This window comes from Oncorhynchus mykiss, chromosome 3 (genome assembly GCF_057628025.1).
Source record: "Oncorhynchus mykiss isolate SJ-2025 chromosome 3, ASM5762802v1, whole genome shotgun sequence".
In the NCBI taxonomy this organism is placed as follows: Eukaryota; Metazoa; Chordata; class Actinopteri; order Salmoniformes; family Salmonidae; genus Oncorhynchus; species Oncorhynchus mykiss.
In genome coordinates, this window is record NC_143024.1 from 45031025 (window position 1) to 45054118 (window position 23094).

At 43.6% G+C, this 23094-nt stretch overlaps 1 protein-coding gene across 1 annotated transcript in view; it reads left to right on the plus strand.

The window, feature by feature from the left end:
• The window catches only part of me1 (malic enzyme 1, NADP(+)-dependent, cytosolic), a 124445-nt gene that overhangs the window by 38454 nt on the left and 62897 nt on the right, over positions 1–23094 (plus strand). Inside the window, exon 3 of the mRNA XM_036973913.2 lies at positions 1646–1795. Within this exon, the coding sequence (XP_036829808.2) occupies positions 1646–1795 (150 nt within the window). The remainder of the gene's footprint in view (positions 1–1645; positions 1796–23094) is intronic.

Consider the following 23094-nt stretch of genomic DNA (forward strand, 5'->3'; position numbering starts at 1 on the left):
TGTGATACGCTATCTAGCAGTTTAAAGGAACATCATAAAAACCATCCAGCAAGAGTGTCTGCAAAGAATCATGAATTTGGATGGAGAGAGAAGGGGTTGGAAGAGGGAAAATGTATTTTCCCATGCCAAGTTTAAGCAGAGTTTCACACGCTTGTTAACACACTTTATCTGAAAAAAAAAAGTGTGTGTGTGTGTGACTGTGATATCCTTTCAGGCCGAGAGAGAGCCACAACAGGCTCAAGCTGTAGTCGCTCATGGAAAAGATAACTAGACTCAACATGGTTATTGAGACCTGCTGTCCTGCCACAACTAGATAAGTGAAATCAAAATGATCGTATGGGTCTAGACCACCGAGACTGAAATACCCAATTTTACTGACAATATACATTTTGTGCCACCCCGTTTCCTAGTGTCATGTGAGTGGTACAACCCTAGCTTGACACTGTGCATTGACGTGGCCTCAAAGTCACATCACCAATCACACAACGTTGGGCACCAATAAGTTGGTCTCGTTCTGTGTCCCTAGTTTGTGACTGAATTGTGTTGGTATGGCAGGATTCCCAAATTTGGCATGCGGGTGGTTTTATTTGGCCACCCAAGTTTGCTGAGCAAAAAAAATAAATATATATATATATATATTTGTTTGTTTGTTTGTTGGACATAAAATACTGTGAAAACACCAGGGAATCAGCTCCAAGGAATTTTAATTTTGTTCCCCAGTGTTCCCACGTATAATAGACAGGCAGGCAAGTGATCGTATGCAAATTTAAGCAAGGTTAGAAACTACGGTTTTAGTCAAACATTATATCTGTTCGGGCTTCTTGCGGTCAATTTGCAGTCTACAAATGATTAGTAATTATGTTCCCCCTGACCATTCGCCCAATAGGAATTCATCCCGCGTCTGAATCTAGTGATTTTACCCGGCTGGAACACCATCAACCTTTTTTAAAAAGAGATTGTTAACACCCTGTATCCAATGACCGTGTGGGAGAAGGCCATGCATACTTCCTATCATCCCAACAAGAGCGACGTTATACTCCAGCTTTTGTGGAACGCTTTCTTATCATGAGTGGAGAACCCATGGCGTGGTCTAGCAGTTAATTTGGGTCATATGTAAAACCTTCAGTCCCCCCGTCGATGTTTGCTCCTAACAAGGAGCTTGTGAAGGATATCTGATGGGTGTCTCTGTGCGCTGTGTATTTTTCTAAGCGTTTGTAACATAAGCAACAGCAACTTTATCCAGCAGTTATTGTACTACATGGCACTATCATCGCATGGTGAGCAGGGCTTGTATTCATCAAGGCAAGGAGGGAGTCAGCATGGCATTATCTCTCTCTTGCCCTCTCCCCCACTTTCTATGGGCCATTTCTTTCCAATTGGGCCTTTTTAGTCCAGAGGGAAAGGGGAAAGTGGGGCCCGACAGAGTGAGGTATTGCTCTCACACGGTGCAATCTGTTTGTCACCCCAGACGTCTCTCTCGCGCTCTCCTCTTCACACACACTTCTTCTCTCTCTCCTTTGCGCTCTCTGAGATTTTGTATTTCATAAAGCCACTCTGAAGCCCATTTTACATGCACAGTTTAGGAATCAGTGTTAAAGATTGCCACCTTTTTCCTCACCCCCTCCTCCCCCTCTGCCATTCCCAGATATGTGTTTCTGATGGGGCTCCAGGACAGGAATGAGAAGCTGTTCTACCGTGTGCTGACGTCCGACACAGAGAGGTTCATGCCTATCGTTTACACCCCCACCGTGGGCCTGGCCTGCCAGATGTATGGCCTTGCCTTCAGGAGACCCAGGTGAGAGATACACACACACACACACACACACACACACACCACATGCATGCACACACTGAATAGACCTGAATATACTGTCACACACACACACACAGTTGCTGCTCGTGGCCAGCCTAAACATTGTTTTAAGATTTGACCATCAATTGTCAAATAATTTAGATGCATTCTTATGAAACATAAATCCTTTTGAATCTTCAAACATCTGTGTATGTTGGCCTATTGCAGCAAACTCTCAAGCAAAATCAGAGGGTGGGGCGGGTCTGTGTCGAGTTGGGTTCTGCGAGTCCTTGGGCAGCTCAGGCCAGTTTAAGCAGTTACTGTGTACAGTTCACCTTGAATGGACTTGGCATTGCATAAAGCAGGACTTGCCTCTTCGGTCTGCTCAGTTATCCGTGTCTGTTTCTCCTCAAACAATTAGGTCCACGTCTCTCTGTCACCACTGAACTCCCTCGTTAGAGTCATACTGGAGATCAAACTAATATAGCACGCGCTCAGACAACGTCAAGGAGCTGATCACGTTTGGCTCCGACACATCTACACTGCGCTGTGTTGTGAAGATGTCAGGTGTTGGGTTTGAGTCTTAGACAGTAGAACTAACATGGTCCAAGAAAGACCACTACCAGTATTGTTCTGCAGTCAACCACTGTTGGAAGAAGGATGGTGACGTTCTATTGGCTTGATTAGTTCCGCTCAGTTAGAAACGCTCTTTACCCTCTCACTCTCCTCTCACTCTCTCGTCAGTCAGTCACACACTGACGCACCCAGTGCGTTCCAAATGGAACCCTATTCCCTATATAGTGCACTATTTTAAAATAACAATACATTTTTTAACCAGGGCCTGTATGGACTATATAAACTGTATGGACTCACACTCACTCACTCTACCCCACTCACGTCCTCAGTGAACTTTTCCTTGTGGGTCTCAAGTCTAAAACCCCAAATAAACGGATCATAACCAGGGATGCTTTTGATTAGTAGCGAATGCTAAATCCAAAGCAGTTTTATTTGAAATGCTTACCTTGGGCACATTTGAAAATGCGTTCGGAAACCTAAGCACACACACGTGGAGTTATACAACCTCCTTTTCCACAATTTCCCCAGAACTAGCAAGTATGTGGAAAATATGTCTAGCATGCTTCTATGCTCCAAGCTCCCCTACCTCTGACACTGGGCTGAAGGAGTAATCTTATATCTCCCCGCAGACCCACAATGCAGTGGGCCAAGACGCGAGCTGCCAGAGCCCGGGGGTGGGGAACTTGGGACTGGTAGACATGTGACATTGGGTCAGTTAGCAGCAGGCTCTGTATACTCGACACACTGGAGAGGGCCAGTGGACTATCACTGACTCTCAGACAAACCTGGTCCTCAGCCAGTCCTAGACCCAGGCCTCTCCCCTCAATCCCACTGCTGGCTTGCTTCTGAAGCTAAGCAGGGTTGGTCCTAGTAGACCAGATGCTGCTGGAAGTGTACCCCAGAGCAGTGATTGGGGACATTGCTCTGTGTAGGGTGCTGACATTGCCCTGTGTAGGGTGCTGACATTGCCCTGTGGATGGGACGTTAAACGGGTGTTCTGACTCTCTGTGGTCACAAAAGATCCCATGACACTTATCGTAAGAGTAGGGGTGTAAGAGTAAGAGTAGGGGTGTTAACCCTGGTGTCCTGGCCCTCGTACTATCACGGTCACCTAATCATCCCCAGCTTACAATTGGCTCATTTCATCCCCCCTCCTCTCCCCTGTAACTATTCCTGAGGTCGTTGCTGTAAATGAGAATGTGTTCTCCGTCAACTTACCTGGTTAACTAAAAAAATGTAAACCTAGCCCATGGAGGGGGGTGGAGAAGGCATTTCTGACAAAAAAAAAGCATTTTGATTAAAAAAAGAAGCTTCCATTCAAATTTGAATCCTTCAATCCTGTGAAGTAGTGACACGCAACATAGGCCTAGTTTCCTGAAACAAGTCATAAATCACCCAGCAGTGCTATTTGCAGCGTTAGCTCCAGGTAAATTTAGCTATTCTGCAGTTTCTGAATCTGCGAAGAAAAACAAACTACAGATGGACAGTACCAAACCAAATGATCTAATGATTCTGTCTCTTCACAGCTAAATCTGCAGAGCTGGGAAGGTTGCATCCTCCATACATATAACATTATATTGGTTGCAAGAATACTTTATAATAATTCAAATTGAAAACGTCTAAGTTTTGAATACGTCATCGTTTTGTTTATCAGTTCATTAACCATGTGCCATAGAATCTGTAGATTGAAAATCTATTCCCAACTTCCGGTATGGTTACACAGGACAGAAGGTTACTTAAGGCATTAACAAAAGTAGGGTGGTTGGTCATTTTAGCTAATTAGCAAATGTTAAGTACTTATTACTTTTTAGCTACTTTGCAACTACTTCGCATGTTAGCTAACCCTTCCCCCAACCCTAACCTTAACCCTTTAACCTTAAACCCTAACCCCTAGCCTAGCTAACATTAACCACCTAGCTACCGTTAGCCACAACAGATTGGAATTCGTAACTTATCATACTTGCTGGACTTCCTTGGGCGCCCTGAAGCCTTCTTCACAACAATTGTTTGTAACATATTGTACAAATTGCAAATCGTAACCTATCATATGAATTGGAAATCTGAACATATCATACAAAATGATTGATACCTACCATGCAGTCGTGGCCAAAAGTTTTGAGAATGACACAAATATGAATTTTCACAGTCTGCTGCCTCAGTTGGTATGATGGCAATTTGCTTATACTTAATTGCAATGTCCGTATTTGCCATGCAAATGAACTGAATCCCCCCCCCAAAATTTCCACTGCATGTCAGTGATTCTCTCGTTAACACAGGTGTGAGTGTTGACAAGGACAAGGCTGGAGATCACTCGGTCATGCTGATTGAGTTCGAATAACAGACTGGAAGCTTAAAAATGAGGGTGGTGCTTGGAATCATTGTTCTTCCTCTGTCAATCATGGTCACCTGCAAGGAAACACGTGCCGTCATCATTGCTTTGCACGAAAACGTCTTTACAGGCAAGTATATTGCTGCCAGTAAGATTGCACCTAAATCAACCATTTATCGGATCATCAAGAACTTCAAGGAGAGCGGTTCAATTGTTGTGAAGAAGGCTTCAGGGCGCCCAAGGAAGTCCAGCAAGCGCCAGGACTGTCTCCTAAAGTTGATTCAGCTGCGGGATCGGGGCACCACCAGCACAGAGCTTGCTCAGGAATGTCAGCAGGCAGGTGTGAGTGCATCTGCATGCACAGTGAGGCGAAGACTTTTGGAGGATGGCCTGGTGTCAAGAAGGCAGCAAAGAAGCCACTTCTCTCCAGGAAAAACATCAGGGACAGACTGATATTCTGCAAAAGGTACAGGGATTGGACTGCTGAGGACTAGGGTAAAGTGATTTTCTCTGATGAATCCCCTTTCCGATTGTTTGGGGCATCCGGAAAAAAGCTTGTCCAGAGAAGACAAGGTGAGCGCTACCATCAGTCCTGTGTCATGCCAACAGTAAAGCATCCTGAGACCATTCATGTGTTGGGTTGCTTCTCAGCCAAGGGAGTGGGCTCACTCACAATTAGTCTAAGAACACAGCCATGAATAAAGAATGGTACCAACACATCCTCCGAGAGCAACTTCTTCCATCCATCCAGGAACAGTTTGGTGTCGAACAATGCCTTTTCCAGCATGATGGAGCACCTTGCCATAACTAAGTGGCTCGGGGAACAATACATTGATATTTTGGGTCCATGGCCCAAGGAAACCCAAGGAAACTCCCCAGAACTTAATCCCATTGAGAACTTGTGGTCAATCCACAAGAGGCGGGTGGACAAACAAAACCCCACAAATTCTGACAAAACTCCAAGCATTGATTATGCAAGAATGGGCAAATGTAATTGTCATTAATAGCCTTTTTGACACTTATGAAATGCTTGTAATTATACTTCAGTATTCCATAGTTACATCTGACAAATATATCTAAAGACACTGAAGCAGAAAACTTTGTGAAAATTAATATTTGTCATTCTCAAAACTTTTGGCCACGACTGTACATACCATACGAAACGTAACAAATCATACGAATTGTAGTGTCCCGGACATTTACTATGGTACGTCTACCCCTGAGTCAAGGTTAAACTCCGTCTAGATTCACAGGGAACTCGAGCATGTATGTACTGTATAGATATCTCACAGCCTCTCAGAGCACCTTTTCTATGGTCAACTGGTCTTATAGGGACAACTATCTCTGTTATCACGATCTTTGTCTACATACAGTTGAAGTCGGAAGTTTACATACACTTAGGTTGGAGTCATTAAAACTTGTTTTTCAACCACTCCACACATTTCTTGTTAACTAACTACAGTTTTGGTAAGTCGGTTAGGACATCTACTTTGTGCGTGACACAAATAATTTTGCCAACACTTGTATACAGACAGATTATTTAACTTATAATTCACTGTATCTCAATTCCAATGGGTCAGCAGTTTACATACACTAAGTTTGTTATGGCTTTAGAAGCTTCTGATTGACATCATTTGAGTCAATTGGAGGTGTACCTGTGGATGTATTTCAAGGCCTACCTTCAAACTCAGTGCCCCTTTGCTTGACATCATGGGAATATCAAAAGAAATCAGCCAAGACCTCAGAATTATTTTTTGTAGACCTCCAAGTCTGGTTCATCCTTGGGAGAAATTTCCAAACGCCTAAAGATACCACGTTCATCTGTACAAACAATAGTACGCAAGTATAAACACCATGGGACCACGCAGCCGTCGTACCGCTCAGGAAGGAGATGTGTTCTGTCTCCTAGAGATGAACGTACTTTGGTGCGAAAAGTGCAAATCAATCTCAGAACAACAAGCAAAGGACAAAGGACCTTGTGAAGATGCTGGAGGAAACAGGTACAAAAGTATCTATATCCACAGTAAAATTAATCCTATATCGGAATAATTTAAAAGGCCGCTCAGCAAGGAAGAAGCCACTGCTCCAAAACTGGCATAAAAAGCCAGACTACAGTTTGCAACTGCACATGGGGACAAAGATCGTTCTTTTTGGAGAAATGTCCTCTGGTCTGATGAAACAAGACTGTTTGGCCATGATGACCATTGTTATGTTTGGAGGAGAAAGGGGAGGCTTGCAAGCTGAAGAATATCATCCCAACCGTGAAGCACGGGGGTGGCAGCATCATGTTGTTGGTGTGCTTTGCTGCAGGACGGACTGGTGCACTTCACAAAATAGATGGAATCATGAGGAGGACAATGATGTGGATATATTGAAGCAACATCTCACAACATCAGTCAGGAAGTTAAAGCTTGGTTGCAAATGGGTCTTCCAAATGAACAATGGCCCCAAGCATACTTCCGAAGTTGTGGCAAAATGGCTAAAGGACAAAGTCAAGGTATTGGAGTGCCCATCCCAAAGCCCTGACCTCAATCCCATAGTAAATTTGTGGGCAGAACTGAAAATGCGTGCGCGAGCAAGGAGGCCTACAAACCTGACTCAGTTACACCAGCTCTGTCAGGAGGAATGGGCAAAAATTCACCCAATTTATTGTGGGAAGCTTGTGGAAGGCTACCCAAAAGTTAAACAATTTAAAGGCAATGCTACCAAATACTAATTGAGTGTATGTAAACGTCTGACCCACTGAGAATGTGATGAAAGAAATAAAAGCTAAAATAAATCATTCTCTCTCTCCTATTCTGACACTTCACATTCTTAAAATAAAGTGGTGATCCTAACTGACCTAAGACAGGGAATTTTTACTAGGATTAAATGTCAGGACTTGTGAAAAGTTTAGTTTAAATGTTTTTGGCTAAGGTGCATGTAAACTTCCGACTTCAACTCTAACTCGTCTCTGTGATTCTCTCTCTAACTCTTATAGCAGATTTATACGCATAAGCAGCACCATCTAGATATAACAGTAATGAATTCCTGATGTGAGTTTGCGTGCATGCTTACGTGTGTGCATGTGTGCTTATGCCTGGATGTGTGTGTGTGTGTCTGTATGCTTGTCTAGACCATCAGAGTGGCTGAATAGACTGATATTAGCTCTCTAATCACTGCCTCCCTCTCAGGTATAAAGAGCACTCTGTGGGAGAGGCGCCCTGTTGGTCCTACCCAGGCCTACTGTCTGTAATCCGATTCACGCTGACTAACCACGTCAATACTAGGCTCCACTGTAGGGGGCAAAGGTCAAGCCCCATGAAGTGTCAGAACAGAGCTGATTCACTGATCTCTGGGTGGGCTAATCGTAGGCAGAGAAGATAAACATTCACAACAGAGGTCACTGGATCCATTACATTTTGGGATCTATAAGCTCATAAGTGTAGGATACACAGGGCATTTTTAGTCTATTTCAGTTAAACTAGTGACTTTGTGGCTAGTCACTCACTAAATGCAGGAGCTGTTTGCTAGCACAACTGCCACTAGTATTGCTACAACTATCACCACAAATTTTATTTCACAGACACTAAATAACACCAACAAAGAACCTTCTAAGGTGAGCGCTGATAACCAATCCATCTTATTAATAGAGATTGATTATCTTGATTATAACCCCTTAGTGGATTCGGCGGTAGAGGTCAAGTGTCGATGACTCTGGACCACTGCAATATTTTTTGTTGGAGGTGGAAATGAGAGGCCTTGAAGATAAACACACTACATGACCAGAAGTATGTGTACACCTGCTTGTCGGAACATGTCATTCCAAAATCATGGCCATAATATGGAGTTGGTCCCCCCTTTGCTGCTACAACAGCCTCCACTCTTCTGGGAAGGCTTTCTACTAGATGTTGGAACGTTGCTGCGAGGACTTGCTTCCATTCAGCCACAAGACCATTAGTGAGGTCAGGCACTGATGTTGGGCTATTAGGCCTGGTTGGCAGTCGGCGTTCTAAATCATCTTAAAGGTGTTCGATGGGGTCAGGTCTCTGTGCAGGACAGTCAAGTTCTTCCACACAGATCTCAACAAACCATTTCTGTATGGACCTCGCTTTGTGCACAGGGGCATGTAATGCTGAAACAGGAAAGGGCCTTCCCCAAACTGCACAGAATCGTCTAGAATGTCATTGAATGCTGTAGCTTTAAGATTTCACTTCACTGGAACTAAGGGGCCTAGCCTGAACCATGAAAAACAGCCCCAGACCATTATTCCTCCTGCACCAAACATTACAGTTTGCACTACGCATTGAGGCAGGTAGCGTTGTCCTAGCATCCGCCAAACCCAGATTTGTTTGTCGGACTACCAGATGGTGAAGCGTGTTTCATCACTCCAGAGAACGCGTTTCCACTGCTCCAGAGTCCAATGGTGGCGAGCTTTACAATCATGCCAATAATGGACAAACTGTAGCATAATTAGACTTACAAAGTCGGGGAGTCTGATTTAAAACAAAAGGCGAGATATAAAAGAACATTATTAACATACAGTATAAATGGCTATGCTGTTTTAATGATAAACATGAGATGAAATTTCCACTGTGCTACCTCAGTCTGCAGGGGCAACATGTGCTTGATGAAGCGCCTCAGCCCCCCGGGTAGAGGCTTAAGTGTTGTGTTCCAAGCATTCAGGCCCACACACATTGCTGCTGTAAGCATGTAAGATGAGTGTCCTTTGGATCGATGAGCATTTAGGTTAAGTGGCTAAGTAGAAAATTGCCCTCTTGGATGTTTAATCCATGAGACACGAGAGCATTCGACTGGGACAAGTCTTTGAGAGCCGGAATGAGTGACTGTCATATTACACAAATCCTTTTTTTTATATGCATACGTTTGAGGAGTTAATCATGTGACCTATTTTATGACCACTTCATAACTTTGTTCCTCCTTTTGTTATGCATGCTATCACACATCATGAAGGAAGAAAATAGAGAGGAAAGGTTTTGAATTACACTGACCTCATGAGGAACGTGGCAAAACATTTGGGATTAATTACCTCACAGACTGAGGACCTAGTAAAACAATTTAGAGCATGTGTCTTTTGGTCTGCTTGGTACAAAGTTGAGACAGGATAAGCAAAAAACCTTGAATTCCACCTCTCCTTTTTCTCTACACGAACCTTTGTGATAATAAATTAATTTCTGCTGCAGGTATTACCTGACTTCAAACCATAGTCCCTCTCAGTTTATTCAGGAGACATGCACTGTAGTCAACTGGGAAATCAAATCACATGTTATTAGTCACATGCACCGAATTCAGCAAGTGTAGACCCTAACCAACTGTGCAGTTTAAACAAATACGGATAAGAATAAGAGAAAAGTAACAAGTAATTAAAGAGCAGAAGGAAAAAATATCATTATATACAGGGGGGTGCCGGTACAGAGTCAATGTGCGGGGGCACCGGTTAGTTGAGGTAGTATGTACATGTGGGTAGAGTTAATTAAAGTGACTATGCATAGATGACAACAGAGAGTAGCAGTGGTGTGGAAGGGGGGGGGGGGGGATCATTTTTAGGATCTTCCTCTGACACCGCCTGGTATAGAGGTCCTGGATAGCAGGAAGCTTGGCCCCAGTGATGTACTGGGCCGTTCTCACTACCCTCTGTGTAGTGCCTTGCAGTCGGAGGCCGAGCAGTTGCCATACCAGGCAGTGATGCAACCAGTCAGGAAGCTGTCGATGGTGCAGCTGTAGAACCTTTTGACAATCTGAGGACCTATGCCAAATCTTTTCAGTCTCCAAAGGGGGAATAGGTTTTGTCATACACGCTTCATAACTGTCTTGGTGTGCTTGGATCATGTTAGTTTGTTGATGATGTGGACACCAAGGAACTTGAAGCTCTTAACTTGCTCCACTGCAGCACTGTCGATGAGAATGGAGGCGTGCTCGGTCCTCTTTTTCATGTAGTCCACAATCATCTCCTTTGTCTTGATCACGTTGAGAGAGAGGTTGTTGTCCTTGCACCACACGGACAGTTCTCTGACCTCTTCCGTATACGCTGTCTCGTTGTTGTCGTCAGTGATCAGGTACTGTTGTGTCATCGGCCAATTTAATGATGGTGTTGGAGTCATGCCTGGCCGTGCAGTCGTGAGTGAACAGGGAGTACAGGTGGGAACTGAGCACGCACCCCTGAGGGGCCCCTGTGTTGAGGATCAGCGTGGCGGATGTGTTGTTACCTACCCTTACCACCTGGGGTGCGGACCGTCAGGAAGTCCAGATCCAGTTGCAGAGGGAGGTGTTTAGCCTCAGGGTCCTTAGCTTAATATCCTTTCCTCTTTCATTGCTGTATATTTATTGGAGCACTTATGACAGGATTAAGTGCTAAGGGAGGATGAACTCTTACAGTACTGTATGTAAGAACTCCTAGTCACTATAGGACCTTGTGGGTTTAGCCATGCTACTTGGCCTAATAGCAGACAACTTGTAGATGTTTGGATAAGCAGGGCTCTCCTGTCCAGCGTTCTGGATTATATTAGGGTCAGTGTGCTCAGGTCATCAGACTGAAGCTCCCTCTCACCTCCTCTGGCCAAGCTTTAGCTTGCAGTCCTGGAACGGAGCCCAATGCCGAACAATCACCTCCTCCACTCTCCGCTCCGATCCAGCCATATCCATCCTCCTCCCCATTTTTCTCTCTCTCTCTCTCACTCTGGGGGAGGATAAGTTAGGCTCTGGCTCACACTTCTCCTTCTCTCTCTCAATTCAATGTGCTTTATTGGCATGACGTAACAATGTACTAATTTCCAAAGCTTACTTTGGATATGTACAATATTAAAATAATAAGAATCAAAATTGTCAACGGGACAACAGTAACAACAATAACCAAGGGTCAAAATAACCATACATTCACCAATAACAATAAGCATAGAGGACATGTTCAGGTTGGTTGGTCTGTCAGACACTGTCCCTCATCTTATGGCATCCTTCTCAATGGCAAGGCTGTGCTCACTGAGCCTGTACTGTACTCTTTCTCTCTCTCTCTGTCTCTCTGGGGGAGGGTGACAAAGACTTGGCTCACAGGAATGCTGCACACACAGACTTCAGGGGAGAACTAAAGTGATATAGTGATTTGACTGCATCACTGTTTAGTCAATTCAATAATCAAATAGAATTTAATCACACTAACTTCACACTCGATGTGGCGTAAACATGTCAATGCTTAGCAAACCTTCAACAATGCATTGATTTACTGAAAACTATCTCCCAGGTTAGTTCAGCGTCATCATTCTATATATCAATTCTAAATATAGTCATTTTTATATTTGATTGGATTCAGATTTACTCTACCTCTTTATGTTAAGTACACATTAGTAGCAGGTGTGTTGGAACACGAGACAATATATGGAAAATGTGGTGTTTAGGTTAAAGAGAACCCTTCAGTTCCCTAAACACAATCAGTTCACAACACCCCAGACAAAGCTTCCTCCCTCCACAATACTAACTGGAGCTGGCAAAGATGAAGAAATTCCTCTTCCTTTCTCGAGGAAAGAAGTGGGACCATAAAGCATCAAGTAGGGAGAAGTTGCAGAGTTAAATACAGTGCTTTATGAAATGCCCTGTGTTGGCGGCACATGTCGGCTACTTCCACCAACTTTATTGTGTGTGCATTTTTAATGACGCTATTTTTTTGGCTGAATCATTTTGACTGTGGAAGGGCATGGGAATACGATTTAGAGCAAGACTGAGAATGAAAGAAAATATAGAGTTTATATCTCTCGTGTGCGTGCGTGAGTATGGGTGTGTTTGCGTGTGTGTGTTGCAGTGATGCCAGAGCAGATGTTGGCAGAGTGTTTAGAAAGGAGGGGAGCCAGTGTTGTGCTGCTATACCCCAGTAGATATGTTTTAAGCCGGTGACCTGTCTCGGGCCCCGTTCTTCTGTGGCTTTTTAAAGGCGTGTGTGTGTGTGGTGTGTGTGTGTGTGTGTGTGTGTGTGTGTGTGTGATTTAACACATGACACCACGTATGACCCGCGATTCAGGAAACATCTTAACACCAAGCATTAGTTTTTTTTCACGGAAAGGGTTCGCTGCTGGTTTGTTGAAGCCAGCTTTGTTTCCCCCGGGGTGAATGGAAGAAAAAAAAAAGCCCCATTCGCATTCCAACTCCCAACCTTATTGGCACAACATCGTCTGCAGTCTCTGCCTCTCTTTCTCCTTTCTCTCCGAGCCGGGCTAAAAACCCATGTTGCCAATCTTAGGAATTAATCTATATATCAGGAGCATGACATTTCATATGCAACATAATTTACTGTATATAAACAGCTGTTACGCCAGATTCAAGCTACAGTAGCAGGACTCGATGCGTTTTCAATCTCAATACAACTGTAGTGTTGGATATCCCTAGCTACAGTACATAGTTTTTGAGTTACTTTCCCAAACTATCCGTTTCATGATGATTAATAAAATCCATGCTGAGGGATTGGTTGTTTGGGCCATGTGCTCTACTGAACCTGATGCTCCATGGATGTCTATGGCCACCGAGCCTACAACCCACGTGGTTAACTTTAGTCACTGTTTTTCCAGCTCTGGCACTTCAGGCTTCAGCTCTCGATACACACTTTTTCCCCAAACAAAGAAGTCGAGTTTAGTACAGCCAATGTCCAAGGGTTTAATGGTTTCAAGGTTAAGCCAAGTCACGGATTTAAACCAGGGGGTGGGCAACTCCTGTCCTCGAGGGCCTGATTGGTGTCACACTTTTTTTCTCCAACCCTAGCAAACACAGCTGATTTAATCAAATTGCATTCTAAACTGAAGATCATGAGTATGTGATTATTAGAGTCGGGTGTGTTGGCTGGGGCAAAACTGTGACACCAATCAGGCCCTCAAGGACTGGAGTTGCCCACCCCCGGATTAAACCATTGTCAGACAAGGCAACAATAAACATGTCGTCCCACACGAATGATGCAGCGCCCTTCGGCCAATCTGTGTAAATGATGGATCTCTATGGCAAGACTCATCATTCACCCAAGTTTGGTCAAAATCGAGCAGGTGGTGTCTGAGATATCATGTGGGTTAACTTGACTCACATCCCTGAGCATGTGTAAAAGATCATCACTCTGAGTCTAACAGATAAAGAGATATAAACATGTGGCCTTTATAGAACCATCCTGTGGTCAATATTTTAGTCAGTCATTTAGCATATGAATGTTCTTGCGTATGTTAAGTCTTGAGTGTTTGCAACGTGTGTACCAAATTTTGTTACAATATGAATATCCTTGAATGATTTTTATATGCATTTATGTGCCAGACCACGCCCATGTGAATGTTTATTGGTCAATAGCGGGGGTTAGAACCGGTTCACGGGAACAGAACCCAAAATGGTGTTCTCCTTTTTTAAGGAACAGAAATGGAACCTGGTGCGAAAGTGATCCATACTGTTCTGTTATTTTAAAATCATGGGAACTGGTTAATAACATTGTTTAACGTTCCAGTCATTTTTTTCTAGTCCCACAACACAATGCAACAAAGCGCCTATGCAAAGACCTCTCTGTTACTCAGAAATGTATTCCAGTGTCTGCCTGTGTTTAGGCTACTTGCCTCACCCCCCTCCGAAGCATAGGCTACTGTACTGACATTACACGTTTGATTCAGAAGATGGATAGGGATACTTTAAATTAGCTGGAAAACAATGGATTCACTTTTTCAATGTTAAGGTCTAGTTATCACATTTCACATTGGATTTATTAACTACAAAAGGGTAAATCGTGTTTTACCCTTTTAATGTTCAAAGTTACTCCATAGGAACTTTGAATGTCAGGGTAGGTAACAACACATCCCCAACTGCTGATCCGCAACACGGGGGCCCCCTCAGGGGTGCTTGCTCAGTCCCCCCTGTACTTCCTGTTTACTCATGACTGTACGGCCAGGCGCAACTCCAACACCATCATTAAGTATTCTGATGACACAACACTGATCACAACAATGATGAGACAGCCTATAGGGAGGAGGTCAGAGACCTGACCATGTGGTGCAAGGACAACAACCTCTCCCTCAACCTGATCAAGACAAAGGAGATGATTGTGGACTACAGAAAAAAGAGGACCGAACACGCCCCCATTCTCATCGACTGGGAGCAGGTTGAGAGCTTCAAGTTCCTTGGTGTCCATATCAACAACAAACTAACATGGTCCAAGCACACCAAGACAGTCGTGAAGCAGGCACGATAAAACCTATTCCCCCTCAGGTGACTGAAAATATTTGGTATGGGTCCTCAGATCCTCAAAAGATTTCACAGCTGCACCATCGAGAGCATCCTGACTGGTTGCATCACTGCCTGGTATGGCAACTGCTTGGCCTCCGACCACAAGGCACTACACAGAGGGTAGTGCGAACGGCTCAGTACATCACTGGGGCCAAGCTTCCTGCCATCCAGGACCTCTATACCAGGCGGTGTCAGAGGAAGGCCCTGAAAATCGTCAGACTCCAGCCACCCTAGTCAAAGACTGTTCTCTCTGCTACCGCACAACAAGCGGTACCGGAGCGCCAGGTCTAGGTCCAAGAGGCTTCTAAAAAGCTTCTACTCCCAAGCCATAAGACAGCCAATCAAATGGCTAGCCAGACTGTTTGCACCTCCCCCGCTACTCTGTTATTATCTATGCATAGCCAGTTTGACAACACTACCTGCATGTACGTAATTATCTCCAGTACCGGTGCCCCCTCACATTGACTCTGTACCAGGACCCCCTGTATATAGCCCTGCTATTGTTATTTACTACTGCTCTTAAATTATTTGTTTTTCTTATCTTACTTTTATTTATTGTTCTTCTTCTCTTACTCTTATCTTACTTACTATCCTTGTGGGGACCTAACATTTATTTCCATTCCTATTTTCATAACCTCTAACCCTAAACTTAATCCCTAACATTAACCTCTAACCCTAACTCTGAACCTAACCCCTAGGGATTTCCAGTACCCACAAGGATACTATTACAGGCACACACACACACACACACACACACACACACACACACCAATGTTTTTCATTACATGACACTTGAAGTATGGGGCGGCAGGGTAGCATAGTGGTTAGAGCGTTGGACTAGTAAACGAAAGGTTGCAAGTTCATATCCCCGAGCTGACAAGGTACAAATCTGTCGTTCTACCCCTGAACCGGCAGTTAACCCACTTTTCTAGGCCGTCATTGAAAATAAGAATTCTTTCTTGACTGACTTGCCTAGTTAAATTAAGGTTAAAAAAAAAAAATAAACATGTATAAACATACCAGTTTAGAGACAGGCCATTCTTCATAAACTGTCCTTAAATTAACTATGGGCTAGTGATACTGCACAATTGCCTATAATCAGATTAAATCAACATCATTATGATAAATGCAATTTAAATTAGATGACCAGTTGGCAGGTTCTCAAACCAGTCGTTTAAGCCAAACCTGTGTGTCATTTCATTACTAAGCGAATTCACATTTTCTAGGAGCTTTGCCTTCAGACTGTATTTTTATATGTTGTTGTCATGTTGGAAACAGCATAAAGAGAAAAATATGGCAGATTCACATGACGTCATGTCGACAACTCCATGGTTGCCGACTGGATACGACTGTGTTTTTGTCAACAGATGCCACACTTTGTTAACTTGACTTTGACCATACACTGACCATGGTCAATCTTAGTTTCTAAACTCCTTTGATCTACTGTGATTGACCTGACCCATGACTTGGTCTTTCAGCAATCCCTTTGATTTAGGTCTCAGCATCTCAGCTTCTAGGAGATACTCCTGCAATGTAATCCACAGAAGACCAACATATGTGTTAGTGGGGTTGGGTTCACCCATCACACACATTCATCACCTCATACAGTAGGTCTACTGTAGTAAAGTAACTCTTGAAGATAGGTTCAAAGGCATGCCATCCTATCCCCCCCCCCCCCCCCCCCCCCCCCATTGATACACATGAAAGATCATTTAAAAGGTCAAAACTAGCAACGCTGAAATGGAAAATGCCAATACAAATATTGTTATAAAAAACAATAAGGGTGTGCATGCCTTATGCTGACTAATTGTGTTTTTGAACGAAAAGCCAACTTTTATATGGACATTTTAAGCATTTAGCAGACACTCTTGTCCAGAGCGACTTACAGGAGCAATTAGTGCCTTGCTAAAGGGAACATCGACATATTTTTCACCAAGTCGGCTCGGAATTCAAACAGTCAGCTCCAAGAGCCAGACAAAGTCTTGGCCCAGTACAGCATTGTTAATCTTCAGGGGGAAGAAAATGGGGGATCTGAATATAATACTAAAATCTGGATTGTGCGTGAAATGTCTGGTTATTTGTCGTAAAATCTTTGTCCCAGTCCAGGCCTGTCATAGTGTCATATAAATGTTCTAAATGATCTCCTCATCTGTAATGTATGAGGAATCAGAATGGGATACCGTTACAAGTGGTTCTACAGCTGTTTCACAGTGGTCATTGTTGTAGCAGCCTGCCCAGTGTTGCCCCCACACATCTACTAAAATTCAATCCATATTTATCTGTAAATGTAAGAAGGTATATAATGCTCCATAAATCAGTCTCACATACAGTATTTAATGATGCTATACAATGCGTTTTGACCTGTTTCCCATCTCCACCATACTACTTTTAGGTTATTTTCCCAGAAAAAAACAAGATCCCATTTGAACTTTGTGGAAAGACCAATGCAATTTTCTCATGCGGTCTGATCCAATCTTGACCTCTGTTGCTAACACAACATAGCATTTTGCAGAAACACACTGTAATTGATCACTGCACACAGAGTCAAATATCAAATCTGATACATTTCAGCACAAAAAGGAGGCACATTTCAATCCACACAAACTGTCATTTGCGCACCAGAAAAGTAATGATCTCTGCAGAAGGGGCTAATTAATGGAAAGTGTAGCGGCATGTGGCTGAAAGATATCGGAGAGCTTGTCAGTTTCTGCAGGTCTGTGGCTCTGATTCCTTTAGCAGGATGTCCTTTCTTTGGGAAGAGAGACTTTTCCTCCTGTTGTAACGTAAGGCCTGAGAGAAACTTGACACTCTCCTCAGTGGAGTGTCCTGTTTGCTATTGTCATGCAATGTGATTGGCAATGTCATCCACCACAGCGTCAATGGCTGCAGACCTGGAAGGCGCCATATGGGAAGATGCTCCGGCTGTTGGAGGCTCTGCCTATATTCAACGGGCTGCAGTAGAAAGAAACGTGACTCAGGAGGAAGGGGGTGGAGGGGGAGGGTGGGATGGAGGAAGGGTTATGGGTTATAATTTTCCGATGTCGCGGACCGGGAATGTTCTCACTCCGGAGGTTTTATGGAATGGGGGGGGGCTGCCAGCCGGTTCATGCAGCGGGAATGCTTCTCATGTCTCTGTGTACAGGAGAGGGGGAGATCGGGGAGGGAGGCACAGTGCCTGTTTGTCCAGCTGATGCCGGATTCTTCCGTCACCGTTCCAAATTCCCCCCGCCGTCTCGAATTTTAACTGAGCTATTTTCCTTCTCCCAGAGCTCTGCTGCATATTTAGCTTATTTGATGCCTCTCCGTTCTGTTGTAATTAGTTATTTTTAAAACTGGCAAACAGAACGACCGTCAGTACAGGCACTGGCATTGGTCGGTTTATTGATGGGCAGTGCCAGCGGCCTGCCTACTATTGGCTCTTTTTCCTCCCCCATATGCTGCTGCTATTGATTTTGGTTGGCGCTGGTTCACTCACTGAAACAGGGGTGTATTATTCCAGAACCCTACAGCCAACAGTTGCACAAAACAGTTACTTTCCCTGTTATCTTTTCCCCTTTAGGTCCCTTAACTTTTTAGACAGTTGCACAAAACATCTTAGGGTCTTTTTATCTAAAACTTCCTGTCTACCTAACGCTGTTAATGACTGACCTGACCTCTACTCTACACATGACTCCTCTCTATTCTTTGACCTTTACCATAACTGACTCTGATAACTACAGTGGTTTCTCAACTAAAAGTGTTGAGATTATGCTGCGGGATTTAGAGGTAATTTGTGGTTTTAGTACGGTACCTTGCGTCACTGCTTCATTGCGCCAGACCAGCGCAAGGGGGAGTTAGAGCACTGATTATGCTTTTGGGTCCCAAGGCGCTAATGTGTTTCTAACTGACAATGAATGGGCGACATAAACCAAATAGAAACTGTGCACGACTTTAACATTTAATTTCAATGAACTGAATGATGAGGATGAAGGTGATTGAATTTAGAACAATAGTGTAAGAATTGCTATTCCTTTGTCCTGCACGCGCACACCCTGAAAAATACACTTATTTTTTGGTTTCTACTCATCAGTATTACTTACTAAAGCTGTTGTTACGCTAAGGCTTTTATTCTAAGAGAAACTAAAATGTTCAATTATATTCCATCATATTCTTAAGATATATGTGTTGACTGAATAAGCAGGTGATGTCTGCTAAATAATTAAGTTGATGGCACAGTCATATAGCCTTGGCACCTACATAATGCTGAGTGACTCACTCATTCACGGCTTTGGTTCAAAATAAATAACTAGCAACATTCTTTCTGATAGTCTTTAATAAAGAAAGGTTTTGGTTATCCTGACCTGAACACCATTATGGGCTGTTAGCAGGACAATAGACTCTTTCCAACACCTCTCTGTATTCTGATACGTTGTGGAAGGCAAATGATCAGCATTAAAAACTTTGGGTGGGGCCTCCTGAGTGGCACAGTGGTCTAAGACACTGCATCGCAGTGCAAACTGCGTTGCTACAGATGCTGGTTCGATACCCATGCCGACACCCCTTTGTTACCACAGAGAAAGACTTTGCAGTACGGTAACATCAAAAGGTTGAGTAATTGAACAGTATTTCTATATTCCAAGCAGTTGGAGTGGTCTGTGGATACTTAAGGAACAGTCATTTCGAGTTTGTTTCATTTGTTGACCTCATGAAGGACAGGAGACGCACAATACTTTGTTTGTTTGTATACACTTCTCAATTATGGGGTTTGCATCTAAATGTTGTATAAAATAAATGATTGAGTATAGGAATACTTTTGAAAAGATTAAATGTGAGGTTTTCCTTCTAATTGAGAGTATGGGTTTTCATATAAAGTTAACTAGTCAGTTAAAAGGACTCCCGACAAATTGTACATCAGACTGTCGCTACATGTTGAAATGGTTGGCGATTTAAATATAGTCAAGATGACCCTGGGACGGGGTCCCCACGTTGAAATGGCTACTACTCTAGACCAAAACTCGCCGGGTGATGCTGGTGTGTGAAGTGGTTTAAACTTCAACTCTACAATAGAACAAGACCAGAGAACGTGGAGATCATCACCACGCTGAAATGGTGAAGACATCTACAAACTAAAGACCAGATTATTCAGGCTGCAGGTGTTTAAATACTTTAGTCTGGTGAATGCATCTGATCTAAGAACATTTCCAAATGGTACTCTGACGTATCCATTATAACAAGCTACAACCACGAAAGAACATGGGACTTCTGGGAACGCAACCAGAGACTCTCTGATGAACTATTATCCAGCAGATGTCCCTCTCTGTGATCACCGGTCCAACAAAGGCATACGCTCATAAATATGTAAAATGCTATTTATTTTCTAATGAGCGGCTGTTCATGTTAAAGGTATTAGAATTTCATGAGTGTAGTTATCAACTGTATTACAGTGAATCCACTCTGAGTTTTCCGCTCTTGAACTGTCCCCACCCCTTTCCTTTGTCTACCAAGTCGTCATATCGTTTTAGTCCACAAGGGACTTAAATTTGTGTCATGTTAGTAAGCAATATATGACCTATTGTGTGTGTTTATGTAATTCTGCGATTGGTTAGTTAGAAAATAAATAATTAAGCCAATTTCTATATCGCTGATTTATGTTAGGGTTTGCGATGTTCAGAAATGAGACTGATGAGGTAACAATACATTAATAGAAGACTGTAATCGATAAGATAATAAAATATCTGAAGAGTTATATTTGGGAAATGAAACTATAAACAAAATGTTCCCGTGGTGCCCCAACTTCCTAGTTAAGTAATATTTCGTGATTCGTTGAATTATGGAATAATTACACATAGAGAATCGATTTAATAATATTACAGTCTTCACATTTAAGGACAGCAAACGCTATGACAATTGGCTGTATTAGATTTTCCGTTTCCTCCTGAAACCCCTAATCTGCTCACTTAAATGAAGAGATCCTGGTCATGGTGCTACAATATGTTGTTACAGCAAAATGAAAGTGAGGACAATCGGCAATCTGCTGTATGCTTATGGCCTATACTCCTCACCCCACCCCAAACTCCACCTGAAAAAACGCATGGTTGCCAAGAAAGTGGTTAGTTTTGCTAGATTCTTAAAATGCGTACACATCATTTGTGTGTTAGAGTCACTTTTAATTCTTAATTGATCTAACGTTTTTATCATAGGCCACTGTAATCGATGGGGGCTCATGGCGGTACCATTCTGCTCATCTGATGAAGGTGAACATGGTTCAGAATCAAACTTTGAAGACTGAGATCAAGTCATTGGAAGCAGACCATCAGAAAGAAAAACATTATCTGAGGGCAGAGATACGGGCAACAGCTGATGCATAGGTCCAGAGCCAGGCGGTAATGGCAGAGAGTCACTCATCATTGGCAGAGAGTCAGGCGGCATTGGCGGAGAGTTAGGCGGAGGATGACGCATTGACGAGGGCGAGGAACGAGATGGAGTCCCAATCCATGCCAGACACACCTGTGAGCTCTGGAACTCCATCTCCAACAGGCAGAGTCAACATACCTGGTGGGTTCATCAGGTTGAACTCAGATTGAGTTCCAAGATGGCGTAGCAGTAGGACGTGTTGTCGTGTTCCTTGTATATATCGTTTGTTTTCGTTTCGTTTTCTTCACATATCTTTAAAACTTTTTGCTGAACCTCAACTTCTTCTAAATACTCTCCTGCAACCCGCCTCACCCAACGTAGCTTTTTTTCCTAAAGTATTTATATTTACTTCGGATCTGGAACCCCTCAACTGAAGCTAGCCAACTAGCAAACTAACTACCAGCTTCAGCAAAACATTGCTAGCGGTCTTCAGCTAACCGGTCAGCTAACCGGTCATCAGCTAACCTTTAGCTCGGAAAGCTCTCGCCAGTTCGAACAACGCGACTCTAACCAGAGCATAACGGACCTATCTATTATTTTATTTTTATTTTTCACCCCCGGATTCCCATCGCAAACGGAACATTTTGAGCTCCTGGGCTACAATATCCAGACCCACGACCGGTCCATTGATGTCACCGCATGAAGAGGAATAAACAGACTCCCCCCATCGCGATGTCCCCAAAGGCTAACTCTCTAGCCCTTGCTATCTCCTTGCTTGCAAATTCGGCCTGCTAACTGCTAGCTTGTTTAGCCCGGTCCGCTAACTGCTACCGTGTTTAGCACCGTCTACTAACTGTTAGCTTGTTAGCACAGGCCTGCTAACCATCTGAATCGCCGCGTCCCAAACACTCACTGAACCCATATTTACTTTCTATCCCTTTTCGATTTTTTATTTGTTTATACCTTCCGGTAACCTGCCTCACCCAATGTGATACGGAACCGCTATTATCTTTACACTTTTAGAACACACTCAAGAACCTTCAGAAGCTAACCAGCTAACTGGCTACAAGCTATTTAGTCATTGTTAGTTTTCTAACCTGGATAACACTCGCCAGTCCAGCTTCCCTGCCCCATCCACCGCTGCCCCTTGGACACTGATCACTTGGCTACATAGCTGATGCATGCTGGACTGTCCATTAATTCACGGTAATCCATTCTGCTTGTTTATGTTTTATCTGTCGGCCCCAGCCGCATTTAGGCTCTGTGTGTAGTTAATCCGACCCTCTCTGCCTAATCAATCGCCATTCTACCTGCTGTTGTTGTGCTAGCTGATTAGCTGTTGTTGTCTCACCTACTGTTTTAGCTAGCTCTCCCAATTCAACACCTGTGATTACTGTATGCCTTGCTGTATGTCTCTCTCAAATGTCAATATGCCTTGTATACTGTTGTGCAGGTTAGTTATCATTGTTTTAGTTTACAATGGAGCCCCTAGTTCCACTCTTTATACCCCTGATACCTCCTTTGTCCCACCCCCCACACATGCGGTGACCTCACCCATTACAACCAGCATGTCCAGAGATACAACCTCTCTCATCATCACCCAGTGCCTGGGCTTACCTCCGCTGTACCCGCACCCCACCATACCCCTGTCTGCGCATTATGCCCTGAATATATTCTACCATGCCCAGAAACCTGCTCCTCTTATTCTCTGTCCCCAACGCCCTAGGCGACCAGTTTTGATAGCCTTCAGCCGCACCCTCATACTACTCCTTCTCTGTTCCGCGGGTGATGTGGAGGTAAACCCAGGCCCTGCATGTCCCCAGGCACCCTCATTTGT